Consider the following 14440-nt stretch of genomic DNA (forward strand, 5'->3'; position numbering starts at 1 on the left):
TAGCTCTATGTAGTAGGTCTTCTATGCAATGTCAGGAGGACCATCTCCTGGTCTGAACAAATGGCCCTGGTAGTTCAATGACATGGCAGCAGATGAAGTGAAAGACTTTTGATAGGACATGAAGAATGGCTTTTTGAAAGTTCACTAAGACTCTGTCAAAACATTTAATGACTCAGGAAGGGTAACTGGGATGTTAACAAGAAGGAAAATGTCCTGAATATAAATGGTAATTATATACCGATTGAGTAGGTACATATACACATGGTGTGCATTTGCTTTTCAGTGGTTGTAGCACTGAATGCACCTGCTAGGTTTGGATATTTCTTATGGTGTTCAGAAATCTCAACAATGAATGCTCATGGCACTGGATATTCTTCAAGTTGCATAACATAAAGCTGACTTAGCAGACTAGGTGGTGATCCTCATTTTAAAGACAGAAAACCAGATGGTGTGATGCAGTTACAAAGGAAATACTCTCTTCAGCTTTCCAAAAAAACTTATGATGCTGAATTCCGATTATACAGATACTGGGACCAGTGGAAGTCATGCCTGCGTTTTAGACATCAAATTTGATTTAGGTAAACATCAATTCTGAAGTAAAGTACAATGCAAAACACTACAGAGGCTAAATAAGGACATACATGAACAAGCACATGACAGAACTGCAGGTTTTGTTAACCAGTCCTAGGTAACTTGGCTAAATTATTTCAATTAAGAGCACAAGCTGATCTCTTAATAGCTGCAATAACTTTACAGATGGCCTCGGTTACAATCAAAAGTTCCAAAGTATATTTTTGTCACATAAGGACTACATTTTAAAGTATGCCTATTTTTAAGTACTGTGCCACCATACTGTCAAATTAAACACTACTGTATTGCCCCCCCATGAGCTAAAAAAGTTATTAAACATTAAACATTCTGCAACTTTGTAAAGTATGTACATAGTTTAAAAAGATTCATTTAAATAAGTGATATTACATACTTCTTCCACAGAGAAGCCCAGTGTTAATGCAACCAGGTCTGGTATCCTTTCTCCTGAGATTGGCCACTTGCCATCCCGAAAGTGGACATATGGAGGGGCTTTGAGTACAATGAGGCTGTCTCCAAGCACACCTGAAACGTAAGGAGAAGGTTCAGATAAGGAGGCAAGTGCTTTACGTACTATCACCACTTCATGTAAACACTGCATATTGAACTTACAAATGTATAATTATTTTGTCAGACAAGAGATGCAACTTTGAAGATAAAATATGACACACAATTTACAACTCTTAAATCCACCATAAATACTATACTACTTGCATTGCAACATCAGCTGAACGGAAACAGTTAAAAAAATACAAGCATACAATATAAATGTCATCTATTCTTCAAAATCCCCTAAAAACAATTAAGAACAAACATATTCATCAGGTTGAAGATTAAAATGCTAAATGTTGACAACTTTTGGACCTGCTTTAACCATTAGAAGGGTGAGAGGAATAAGTGCATTTCAACAAACCAAACGTCTACTGACATGTTTTAGAAGTTTCAAGGTTCTCTTTGCAACAGTTCATTCCATTTGTATTTTGTATATAAAATCAGCATATATGTATAACAAGTTATATATAAAAGGAAAAAAACACACACACACACACAACACTTGCACTGCAGAAACTTGTACAGCAGTTTTTTTTGTTAACTTTTTAAACCATAAGATTTCATACAATTACCAGCTTCTAGTACGTTATATGGGACTCATTTAAACAATGAGCATACCTTACAGGCAAATGTATGAAAGAAATTTACGAATTTCACAATTCTACAACAGAAAGCTTGAGATGGGCAGTGCTATATACTACAACATATGCTGTTTAAATCCACTTCCTGTTTTGAAATTTCCACATGATTGATCAAATGGTGAAAGACACCACATTTACAATGTATGTATCCTCATAAGTGTGTGGTTTACTGACTAACATTTTGTCTACTATATATAACATATGTACAAATAAATTAATTCATTCCACTGGAAATATATGACAACAGCTTTGTGGCTTGCTTATTCACAGAAGGCTGATATGACACATTTAACCCTTAGATTGCAGCTGACAAAGGATTGTGCACATTTTTAATGGCTGCAATACGAAAATAAAATTTTCTATCTTTCTGCGTGCAAAACACAATAACTAAAACTCTGTCCATTGATGGGGACTTGTACTGGCCTAGAATCATTTAAAGAACCTCCTCAAAGATGTCTGAATTGCTTTACTAAGCTAACATATCCTTTCATGTGTTACAATTCAATCTAGAATTACAGCTTGCCATGGTTTTGTGCCTGTGTTCACAATTAATCTGTAAAGCTACACAGCTTGAACATTAAGTACATTTTCTGCTGATGCCTTTATGAGCTTGATCAACAATGCTGAATTATTGTTTAGTGCAAGAAATAGGTTTCACTTCATAAAACCACCCTGGCTGAGGTGTTTACATCTACATGCCCGCTGCTCTTCCATGCCACTAGATGCTCACAGGCATATAGTAGGCAGTAATTTGACTTTGCCCTACTGTCACCTCACAATGCCAGTTGTACCAACAACGTATCAAGTATTAGAAACCAAATCATTCATTTCTATGATGTTCAGAGTTCTGCTTGATGTTATCACTGTACATTTTGATTGCAAAAATGTGACAGTGGAAGAATACCAGTAGGGGCTGTTGCAGGAAAGGTCTCAGACATATCTGGGAGGCCTACAAGGTAAGGACTAGCCATCATGCAAAAGCACCAATATCAAATCTTTCCTCAAACGACTGAATTATCAGTTAGTGTACCTTAGACCATGGGCCAATGACGTACGGAGTAGCATTCCATTCACAGTGCCCATACAACACCTAATACTGATCACTAACCAATGTCAGCTAAATCTGGACTGGTACCAGGAATGAACAGCATTTACCTGGGTGATTGCAATCAAATTATTTTAGAGATGAGTCCTGCTTCTTTGAAGAGGCTGATGACCTCAAAATTTAAAGGATGGGTTTGGTATTTTTTCAAGTCAAAGTTACTTTTTCAAAAACACGGTATGTATGCATTTGCCACATGAGTTTGAGTTCTAAAGTTAAGTGTATTCTATAAATTTAAAAAAATATCTTGCCTTCCCTGGAGTTTTACAATACCTGTAACAATATAATGGTCCAGGGAATAGCCAAAGTATTCCAAATAGCATGGCTGCTTTAGCGTTGTTACTCTCACTGCACCTTCTTTTTCTTCTTTCAGCTGCTCCCATTAGGGGTTGCCACAGCGGATCATCTTTTTCCATATTACTCTCACTGCACCACTCGGAGTATTTATATCACTATATCTGAGTGGGGAATCACAGATCTACAGCAGAGAATTATCGGTATACAGCATCAAGCACACAATGCCTCAGCCATGCTGCCTATTTGAACTGCTCTCACTCGGCAAACGCTTCAAAGCCCTTCCTGTACGGACCTCGTGGTTCAGAAACAGTTTCATCCCAAGAACTATAAACACACTCAATCAGTCCATCAAGAACTATTTGTACTTATTAGTACAATTACCTCACTGTAAACTTGCGATGCAGTTATAATATTGCACAACCTGAACCACTTTATAAAGCACGTATTTACATATGATGATGATATCATTTTTAAGATGAAATGCAGCAAAATATGTTTATTATACAGATAAAATGTTAACATCATTTAAATAATCTATATTGTTAATAATTAAACATGTGAGGACACGGTGCCGCAGCACTAGCTAGTTCAGGGACTGTTCCTGCATTGCGTTTATTCTTGCTGGTGCTGACGCAACACTGGAAGGATAGATGGATAGAATAATTAAACATGTACTATGAAGATATTTCGATGTTCCTTAAATGTTTTGAAGAATCGGCATTCTAAGCTTACAGATGGCTTAACGTCTATTACAGAGCCGATTGTATGGCGATTGGGTATTTGGAGAAAAAAAAAGTAAGGACAGGAATTGGGAGTTAGTACGTTTGAAAGAGACAATACTGCTACAATAAATTATTTCATTGAAGGTCTCGCATGGCGCAGTGAGCATCTTGCATGAGACATAAACAATCACTGCACCATCATGTTCCCATGTTTAATAACATGCTTTAACTCCTATCATCATGAAAATTATATCACGTATACATCTCAGTATTTTAATTATTCAGAGAGCTGTAATATTACGAATGTAATGGATTCTGCGTCCTGTCGTTGGAAAAGAAAGCCCGGAAACATGTAGTGATTCACACACATAGAACACATAGAAGATCAAATACAAAACAAAGCATTTAACGTGCTACTTTAGTTACGATGGGATTTGAGAAACTAGTAAATTAAACGATTTTAAGATGAAGTTTATAATGTTCTACTTTAATGACAAAATAAACTACTTGATTAAAGTGGAAATTTCGAGATTAAAGTTGACATTTTCTGTGTGCACTGTGTGCCTTTTTTTTTTCTCTGTATCTTAATAACTTTTATATGACACTCAGACGGTGGGCTACAACTCGCCTTTTCACGGCGACTTTGATATGTGACAACTTCTTTTTTATTTCGGGCACTGTGCGACTTTGTGAATGTGAGCTTTCAAGTTTCTCCGACACGATATGTCACTCGATCAACTCCCTTTTGTTGTTTATACCACTGTTTAAACCAACAAATAGTAACTTTTTCCTTGCATCCACTTGGTATTCACTGAAATTCTTCTATTTTCCCTCTTGCTTTTGCCATTGCCTTTTCACAGAAGGCTGAGCTTAAGGGCTATTTATATTGATTTGCATATTCAAAGAGGCATAATTCTGGGAGGAGTTGGGGCGGGACAGAAGGCGCGTGCACGTGCGTTACTTTTCACGCTGACCGGGATTTATGGCACGGAAGAACGTGGAAGTTGGCGTTCTCACAGATTTATGCATCTGGATTTTTTTGTGCGTAAGCACATGTCCGCACGCCATGTTATAGTGCAAATTCTACACACGGTATTATGCATGAGGTCCCAGGTGTGCACTCCCATCTCAGTGTTTGCCTTCTTCTTTAATAATCTTTTAACCAGCCACTGGGGTGTGATTTCCATTTAAAATGCCAAATCACAGTAAACTTTTTGTGCAATGTGATTTGTTTTGTTTTTATTTACTTCTGTAAATATGTACTCACACAAGCAAATAAAACACATATCCTTACAATGAGAAAAACAGTACCAGTAATATGCAATAAAATTATTATTTCCAGATCCCTTTTGTTGTCACAAACATATGACAGAAACAAGGAGGAAATGTTTTCTTGCATCAAAACTTTTGCAGCTTCATTGGTAAGTTTTCAAGCTTTCATTTTCCTTTGCTGCTCCATTAGCCTCTACTATAAAGTGCCAGTGAGGTTAAGAGATTTTTAAACATTTGTAGAAAATGTTTAATTTTAGAACACAATTTTGCATGGCAAACACGTACATACAGTACAACGTGCCTGGGGTGGGGTGTGGTGTGGTCGGGGGGGAAAAGTTTGACTTGAAAAATACCGAACTTTTACTTTTAAACAAGGCAAATGACAAGGAAAAAAGATGCACCAAAAAAACACTGTTGAATTGCATACTGCCATAGAAACAGGTAACATGTTGCTATGAAATTTGCCTGCAACAGAGTGTCACCTCTGGTACTGGGTGTAGGCAGTTTAAACTGCAACAGTGCGTTGGCAAGATCCTGCCACTCATTGTACGACCTTAAGCAGCAAAACGGCCTCATGCCATCTGCCAGTAGGCCGGTACACAAGCATTTAAAGAGGTCTTCAAATTGATCCAGAGGTTTTACATTTGCCTATTTCAGAAAGGCAGATCAGATCAAAAGAACTTTAATTTGAAAGCTAGCCTTCTATCATATTCCAGTAGAATGATGTCCAAGCACAAACCAGGTTTATATCATGTATAGAGTAGTTATAGCTGTTATTTCTTTTAAATAGATTAGACAGACAGAACTTTATTTTATCCATAAGTGGACACTAACTTGGTCCAACAGGAAGACAGGGCATACTGTAACAGTGTAAAACTAGATAGACAGATAGACAGATAGATAGATACCTTAAACAGTTTGCTATTATATACTATATGTGCAAGACATACAGCTTCTACATACATTCAATAAACCAACACTACATAGAATGTAGGGTACCTACAGAAACTCCAATGTATTGGTCTCGCGCATCTAAGATAAAACAAAAAATGGGTGGAAGTAGTAAAGTCTAATGGCTATAGACAAAAAAGAGCTCCAGCAGCACACACAGTGGTGGAATGAGGTTATAGGTGTTCCAGGACAACTTGTCATGGGTCGCAGTAGTCATGATGGCCACCAATTCTGTCATCTTTCACCTTTTCAAAGCCATTTTGTTAGAGTGAGTCTACAGTAATTCCTCTAATGCAGCTGGCCAGTTTATTAATGTACAGTACTGTGGAAAGTAAGCCATTTCAGAAAATTATCTGTAAACTTAGTTATTGGTAGTTAAGTGTTTTTTGCTCCCAAAACTCTACATGACATTAGGATCTTGTAGGACAGTAAGACCTTTGCATAATACCATACAAGTATTCTAGGAAAATGAAAAAAAAAAAACCATATTCTGTTACTTGGGGGCAGCACGGTGGTGCAGTGGGCAGTGCTGCTGCCTTGAGGTAAGGAGGCCATGTTCACTTCCTGGGTCCTCCCTACGTGGAGTTTGCATGTTCTCCCCGTGTCTGCGTGGGTTTCCTCCGGGTGCCCCGGTTTCCTCCCACAGACATGCAGGTTAGGTGCATTGGTGATCCTAAATTGTCCCTAGTGCGTGCTTGGTGTGTGGGTGGGTGTGTATGTGCCCTGTGGTGGGCTGGCACCCTGCCCGGGGTTTGTTTCCTGCCTTGCGCCCTGTGTTGGCTGGGACTGGCTCCAGCAGACCCCCCGTGACCCTGTAATTAGGATATTATGGGTTGGATAATGGATGGATGGATGAATGTTACTTGGGAAACACTTAAACTTTTATCCAAGTGATCGCTCCTAGTAAAGGCATGTGGGTGGGTATTGTAATAGTTTCTTTCCGCACTTGGAATGTTTCTCATCATCTCGCAGACAATTCTGTCTGTGTATGGTCATTGTAGGTACCAGGTGCTTTGTGTTTGTGAAACACTCTCTTTACTAAACAATAATGGCTTTCCTGGCGTTGTTTCTTCAATAGCTTGTGCCATGCTGTATTTCTTGACTGCCTCTTGTCTTTGCCATTGGCATGTGCTGTATATTTGTACTTTAGCTAGCATTTAATATTATACATCAACTTATAGTTTTTTTCTTGGTGGTCTGTATCAGGTCACTGAGCCAGGTTAACATAGATATATTAAAAAAAGTTTACTTTCAGAAGAGGAAACAAAATGAGGAAACATTTCTAAATTTGAATTTCTGAGTTATTCTGCTCATACGGTTACAGAGTGGAATAGAAACTGAATAGGACTGTTACTACAAAGGTGACTAGAATTCATGTTTATTTCTTTGTGCAGCTTTAAGAATGTGTGTGCCAGTTTGTTGTATGTTCATGGAGCTAGGAGAATTTTACATGGGAAAAAGGAGAGGAAAGAAAATTAATACATTAGACGTGCTTGACTGTCAGGATATCTTTTACCTGCACACAACTAGCTTCTTCCTGAATTATTAATGGCACAGTTTGAAAGGTGTCTGTTCTCTGATATTTGGAAGCAAAAAAATATCAAATGATAGGGAAATAGATCCAGGTATTTATAAGAGAAGCACAGTATCCAACCCCCCCCCCCCCCCCCATAATAAAGTATCTGTTATTTTGCTTACTTAAAATCCTAAAGTTTATGTCAAATAATGTTGAATAGGGAAAATAAGCTGCACATGAGCACACCTCCAAGTGATGGGTACAATATTGCTTGAAGTGTCTATCCTGAGCATTGACTTGAAAGCCTCAACGCAATGGTTAGCTTGGTCAGTCAGCTAACTAATGAATATCTGTGTTACACCTTTTCTATACTTTCATTTTTTACAGCGAATTCACCCCACCAGACCACTTAAATGAATTCTGGATTACAAGACTCTGCAGCCTTGAAATATGTATGAGGAAGGAACCAACCCTGGACAGGTCAGGAGAATTCAGGGACACATACTTTCCTAGAAATGTTGCTGTCCCAGACAAGTTGTCTGTCCAAGGGCAACACGTAGATCATATGTAGTCAAAGGCAACCTTTCATGGCTTAAATTGTCAGAAGGACGTCTAGTCTTCACTCACTTCCACTCTGTTTAGAAACAGTAGGTTTGTTTCAGCTGTGTACACTGGGTATATTGCACATACGTCAGTCATAATACTGCTGTCTGCCAAGATCCTAGCTGGTGACACTGTTAGGTAACAATCCTTCTCTAATAAACATGATTCTGGCCGTCTAATCATTTTCACTTTTGAAACAACACATAATGATGGCTAAATAACAACATACATTTACAGACAATTACATTTAAATAAGATCAAATTTTCTTTCTCAGGAGGAAAATTCACCAGGTCATACACATTTAAAAATAAAAAAGAGAAAAATCCCAGACGATGAACCACATACACAAGGTGACCTCTTAAATAAGCAAGCCAGTTATTACAGTGTCAGTCAGACACAGCATCATACCATATATGCATACAATCGCATTAATCCAGGTAAAAACGCATTGCGTATTCAATACTGAGGACAAATGAGACAGCCAAAAAATTTCAGTGACTTTGAATGACGTGTGGCAGGCAGGTTGGCATGAATCACACCAAACTGGGTCAAGGGTCCACAGAAACTGGGTTAACACCTACTGTAAGCAACATCTAGCCATAACAGAGCTTTAGTGACAAACAGGCACTTGATGAAAGGGGGCTGAGGAGACCTGATGTTACTTTTGCAAAGTCAGCTACCCCAAGTGCAGGTGCATTCCTTCACTGCTTCAATGTGTCCCTCTGTACATTAGATATTCTTCTTAATAATGCCCCACTACACAGATTAAGATAGCTCTGGAATGGTTCCCAGAACCTAACAGTGAATTCAGGTTAAGGCAGTGACCAACAAAGTTATCAGATCTCACTCTGGCAAAGTGTCTATGGTACAGAATGAGTAAAGTAAGCTAGTGGGAGTAGAAAGGGTCACAGAAGAGATGGCATAAGCCAACATTCCTGTGAAGCATATACATCCCATGACATTATTATGCTGACAAAGGGGTATATCTAATAAGGCCACCACTTAACAACATCTGCCAACATGTTTATGCAAACAAAAAGCTAGTCACAAATTTTGAAAAAACATGTCTGAAAACTTTATGCTTTTGAATTCTCTTAGTCTTACAAACCTGTGTGTGCACCTCTATATTTTATTAAACAGTCTAACTACTGAGGACCAAAATTCTTTTACATACTGACATTTCTCTGCAGCATTACAAATTTTTAAGTCTTACTACAGAGTTAAATGGAAGTCATAGCTGACAGAATTAGTAGAGTATTGAAGATTTTGTCAGATATGTTTAATATAAATTTAGCAAACAGATGCTGCAAAGACAACTGACAGACCTCCATGTCTCTTTGCTCAGTTAGTGTTTTAAGTACATTTTTAGCTCTTTTTTTTTTTTTTAAATAGCTCAAAAGAAAGGACAGAGTACTAACACTAAAAATGATTTGCTATGCAAATGACTGTAGATATTATATATACACATATATTTTTAAGTCAAAGCTGACAAAAGACTACTAGTCTGTCCACTAGCAGTTGAAAATCAAAGTAGTACTGGAAGAAACATCAACAACTCACCAGCACTGTGGAATATTTTGAAGGAAAATAAAACTTAACAATGTTAGCATATACTATAAATGTATTGTATACATAAGAATTTTATATAACATATAATTTCTCTGCAAATGAGTTTTATGATAAAGCACAAGTAATTTCTGATCTGCTTACTTAAAACAGGGCTGCAGTGAAATCTACTACATGTTAATTATTTTTCTAAAATTTTTTACTATAAAGAACACTGTCACTTCATTAAGCAGTTAGAATGAGTATTGGCAAGTACTACAAAACAGTACAAACGTGCCATTTCTGATTAACATCTGAGGACAATCATGTCAAAAACCTGTTTGAAAACTTGATAGATCCTGAGCATAAACTACATCAGCCTGAGACAGTAGGAAAAACCAGACTGAAGTGACAGGACCCAGACCATGTTTGAGATATAAACAAAACACACCCAGAAAAAGTCAAGCTAAGACGCAATTACCCTTCAAGAAGGACAAATCATCGATACATGGAATAAGTTACCAGGTAGTGTGGCAGACATCAGAACTTGAGAGACCGTCACAAATGTAATCACTTTGGAGAAATTAGCTGAATTAATTTGCTTTGTTGGTCTAAATGGCCTGTTCTCGTCAAGATCTGTTCAAATGTTTAAAAGTCTGAAAGTACATTGACTAAAGACGGAATAAAAGCAAAAATTAAATGGCTTATTATTTTGACTATTCTGTGTGTGTAGGGTGTTTTCTAATTCTTACTGTGCTATTTGGTCAAAAACATTTTGTCAGAGACTCTATAGAACACAATCTAACAAAATATTATTGGTCTTTAAATCTAACTGGAGGACATTTACTGGCAGATATATTTTACTCAAAGTGAAACAACTGTGGCCAACAAAATTTAAAGAAATTGCACCACTGCACCAAACAAATTAGTATTCTAAAATTCAAAATTTCAGATTTTAATGTCACAATGTAAAGAAGCAAATTTACGGTTTTCATTATTTAGATGTTCTTTTAGCTGTGTTGCCATAACATATAACATCATGTTTTTCACAATATGACTGAAATGACACTTTCTCAAAACAGCACAATGCATTTTAATAACAAAACAAAATACTCTGACCAATCCAAATTTAAATCATAAATAGTTTTTAATCACAAAATCCAGACACTATAAACCGCTACTTACCCCATAGTGGTTACATGTTATATGTAAAGCTGGATATCTTTAAATTATTGGAAAAAAATTGAGGAAGCAGTTTCTGAGTTTGTGTGAAATAAACTGCATCACATGACTGAATGTCCTAATCATACCGCACTCATTTTCCTGGTTTTCAGTGCTTCACTCATACAGTAAATGGTCCCTAAAGGCGAACTCGTAACAATTAATTACTTGGTTTACGCGGTCCTATGCCGATCAACATCAACAAAAGGCGGTACTGAAGAGACGGCATCATTTTATTCTCAGATATGTCTTTAACAAAATAATAAAACGAAAAACTACAAGCATGATTTTGTACTGAACGGGTGTTAGCTGCTCGTTACTGCGTCGTATTCTTCCTATAGCACAATCGGTTTCAAACACAACATTTCTTTTGATAATACAGAGAATAAATTTACAAGAAAGTAAGTGTAGTTAAACAAACACTATGGAACGATTTAAATGTCGAGAAGGAGATTTCCATAAAACCATATCTATGGATGGATTAAAGGGCTGCCGATCAGCTGATTAACCATCTGACAGCAGAATGACCGGCCATTCATCTTGGATAGGCAAAATTACCTCTTTCGTCTGATTAAAACCAAACCTTGGGCATAAACATGGTTACATGGAAAACGTTTACCTGCTGATAAAGAGGCCAAAACGAACCAAATCGCTATGACGACGCTAAAGAACATATTCCTCGTTCCACCGCTCTCCATCTTCCCGATTTGTCTTCCCTCTCTCACTTGTCTCTCTGAGGCGAACCTTTTGCTTTGCGTCCTTGAGAGTTCCTGATAGTGGCCAATCAGAACTTTCTAGATGGGCGGTAACAGCATGAAAATAACCTATCGTACGCTAAATATTTACAATTGGCAGCTCGTTTAACCAATAGTCATGACGAATTGCACAAGACACGTGATTTTTCCGGGGCCGTCCTCTCTCAGGACGGAAGTATGCAGGTTGTTCGCGCGGAAATGTCATTCCCTTTAAAAGCTTCAACGAATGTGTTGAGGCGGTTACAGCTTTTACTTTATAATGGTCATTCTTTATTACTAAGTGCAAAAAAATATTTGATGACGCCTCAACTAGATTTATTACTTTGCACGGCACTAAACTGGCATTTGTAATTCTAACTAAAGTAAATGAAGAAAGGAAAATAATCAGGTCTGTTGGTATTTAAGCTGTTTGTTCAGATTACTTATGTCTGAATTAGTTATTTTGAAGGGCCCACTTTACCCCTTGTAGTTAAGGATTAGCAAACTCCTTCGGGTCACCATTCTTAAACATTAGTTTTAGCCAGTCGTTCGATCAGGTATCGCGTTGGACTGCAATTATATGAGGGTCTGTGTTACGAAATAAGAAAGTGCTTTCATGAAAAAAGTGGATTTATCCTGTACTGCAAGACTGTAGATGTTACCTTGTTACTCGAAATCATGCGTCTAATACTCTGTTTAGAGGACGAGTTTATTTTGTGCAAAACAGAGTCACAAGAACAATGGAATTTAAAGTGAAATCTGAAATGCAAGAACCTGCTGCAGTTTGAGTTTATAATAGTCCTCACACAAGGGCTTAAAAGTTTGTATCCACAGTGAGAAAATCTGAAGGTAGATTATTAAGTAAATTAGTATTGTACATAGTACAAAACGGTATTAATTACAAATAAAAATAACAAATTAAATAGGAGTAATTTCCTAAAAAATCTTTCAAACGGATACATATGGAAGGAGCACTTACTTTACAGTTTACGCTTCTGGAGGCAGCTATTAGCAGAAATTGAACTCTTGCTATTTTACACACCTTTTTGTGTGGTTTTTACTTTGGTCTTCAATGACACTGGTTCCCAAATTCAGTCCTGGGGAACACCAGTGACTGCAGGCTTTCATTCCAACCAGTTTCACAATAAGTAAGTTATTGCATCTTTTATTCTTTTATTTTTTTCTGCATTTAGAAAAGTGCAGTAGTATGAGATTTATATTTAATATTACAGTGTCTATAAAAATATTCACTCACTAGGAAGTTTTCCCATTTTATTTTTATAAACATTGAATCAAAGTGGATTTAAAAAAACACCTTAATGTCAACATGAAAACTGATCTCTGTGAAGTGATTTTAAAATTATAAAATTGATCACTTAAGTATTCACCTCCTTAAAATCCGTATTTACCTGATGTAACTTTGGCAGCAATTCCAGCATTGAGTCTATGTGTACATGTCTCTTTTTACCAGATTTGCACATCTGGACGCTGCAGTTTTCCCTCATTCCTCTTTGCAAAACTGCTCATGTTTTGTCAGATTACATGGGGATTGTGACTGAAAAGCCTTTTTCAAGTCCAGCCACAAACTCTCAATTGGACTGAAATCTGGACTCTGACTTGGTCACTCCTGGACATTAACATTGTTGTTTTTTAAATCATTCCCATTTAGCTTTGGCTTTAAGATTGTTGTCTTGCTAGAAAACAAATCTTCTTCCAGAGCACAGGTGTCTTGCAGACTGCATCAGGCTTTCCTCCAGGATTTACTACAGGGTTTTCCTGTATTTTACTGCATTCATTTTGCCCTTTACCTTTACAATTCTTCCAGGGTCTGCTGCAGAGAAGCACCCCCACATGAATGATGCTGCCACCACTATACTTCACAATGGAGATGATGTATTTTTGAAAATGTGCATTGTTTGGTTTATGGCATTTATTCTGAAGGCTTAAAATATTGAATTTTGGTCTTATCAGACCATAGAACCTTCTTCTAGCAGATTTCAAAATCTCCCATATGCCTTTTGGCAAACTCTGTTTAGGATGTCATATGTGTTTTTTCTCTTTGCCTCTCCTCCATAATGCTGTGACTTACCCAGGCAACAACTGTATGCACAGTCTATCCAATCTGAGTCACTGTAGCTTGTAACTCCTTCAGCATTCCATCATAGCTCCCTTGATAGCCTCCATGATCAGTCTTCTTGCATGATTGCTCTGCTTTTGTGGACAGACTGATTAAAGTAGATTTACAACTCTGCCATACTCTTCATTTCCCAAGGACTAATTTAACTGGACTCCAAAGGATGTTGAATGTCTTTGATGTTTTCTTGCCTCCTTGACTTATGCTTTTCAATCACTTTCTCATGGAGTGGATTGGAGTGTTCTTTTTGTCTTCATTGTGTAGGTTAAGCCACAATACCTAATGACTACGGGTTGGGCTTTCCAGATGAGGTACATTTATACCACAATTAATTGAAACCCCTTGACTGCAGATAGGTGATCTCCATTTTAATAATTACATGACTTCTAAAACCAATTGGCTTCACCAGTGAAGATTTAGTTGTATCATATTAAAGGAGACAAAATACTAGTGTGATCAATTATTTCCATCCAAGCTACTTCTGGCATGGGGCTCTGCCAGACGTTCCCAGCAGACCCTCACAACACGTTTGGGCCTACCACGCCTGACCGGCATCCTCCC

At 37.4% G+C, this 14440-nt stretch overlaps 1 protein-coding gene across 1 annotated transcript in view; it reads right to left on the reverse strand.

Annotated features, from left to right (window-relative positions):
- atp6ap2 (ATPase H+ transporting accessory protein 2) overlaps positions 1-11792 on the reverse strand; it is a 28616-nt gene extending 16824 nt beyond the window's left edge. The window contains exons 1-2 of the mRNA XM_028799783.2: positions 11631-11792; positions 983-1113 (exon numbers count right to left, since the gene is read on the reverse strand). Coding sequence (XP_028655616.2) covers positions 983-1113; positions 11631-11709 — 210 coding nt within the window. The 5' untranslated portion in view covers positions 11710-11792. The remainder of the gene's footprint in view (positions 1-982; positions 1114-11630) is intronic.
- Positions 11793-14440: the final 2648 nt, after the last annotated feature.

This window comes from Erpetoichthys calabaricus, chromosome 4 (genome assembly GCF_900747795.2).
Source record: "Erpetoichthys calabaricus chromosome 4, fErpCal1.3, whole genome shotgun sequence".
Lineage (NCBI taxonomy): Eukaryota > Metazoa > Chordata > Cladistia > Polypteriformes > Polypteridae > Erpetoichthys > Erpetoichthys calabaricus.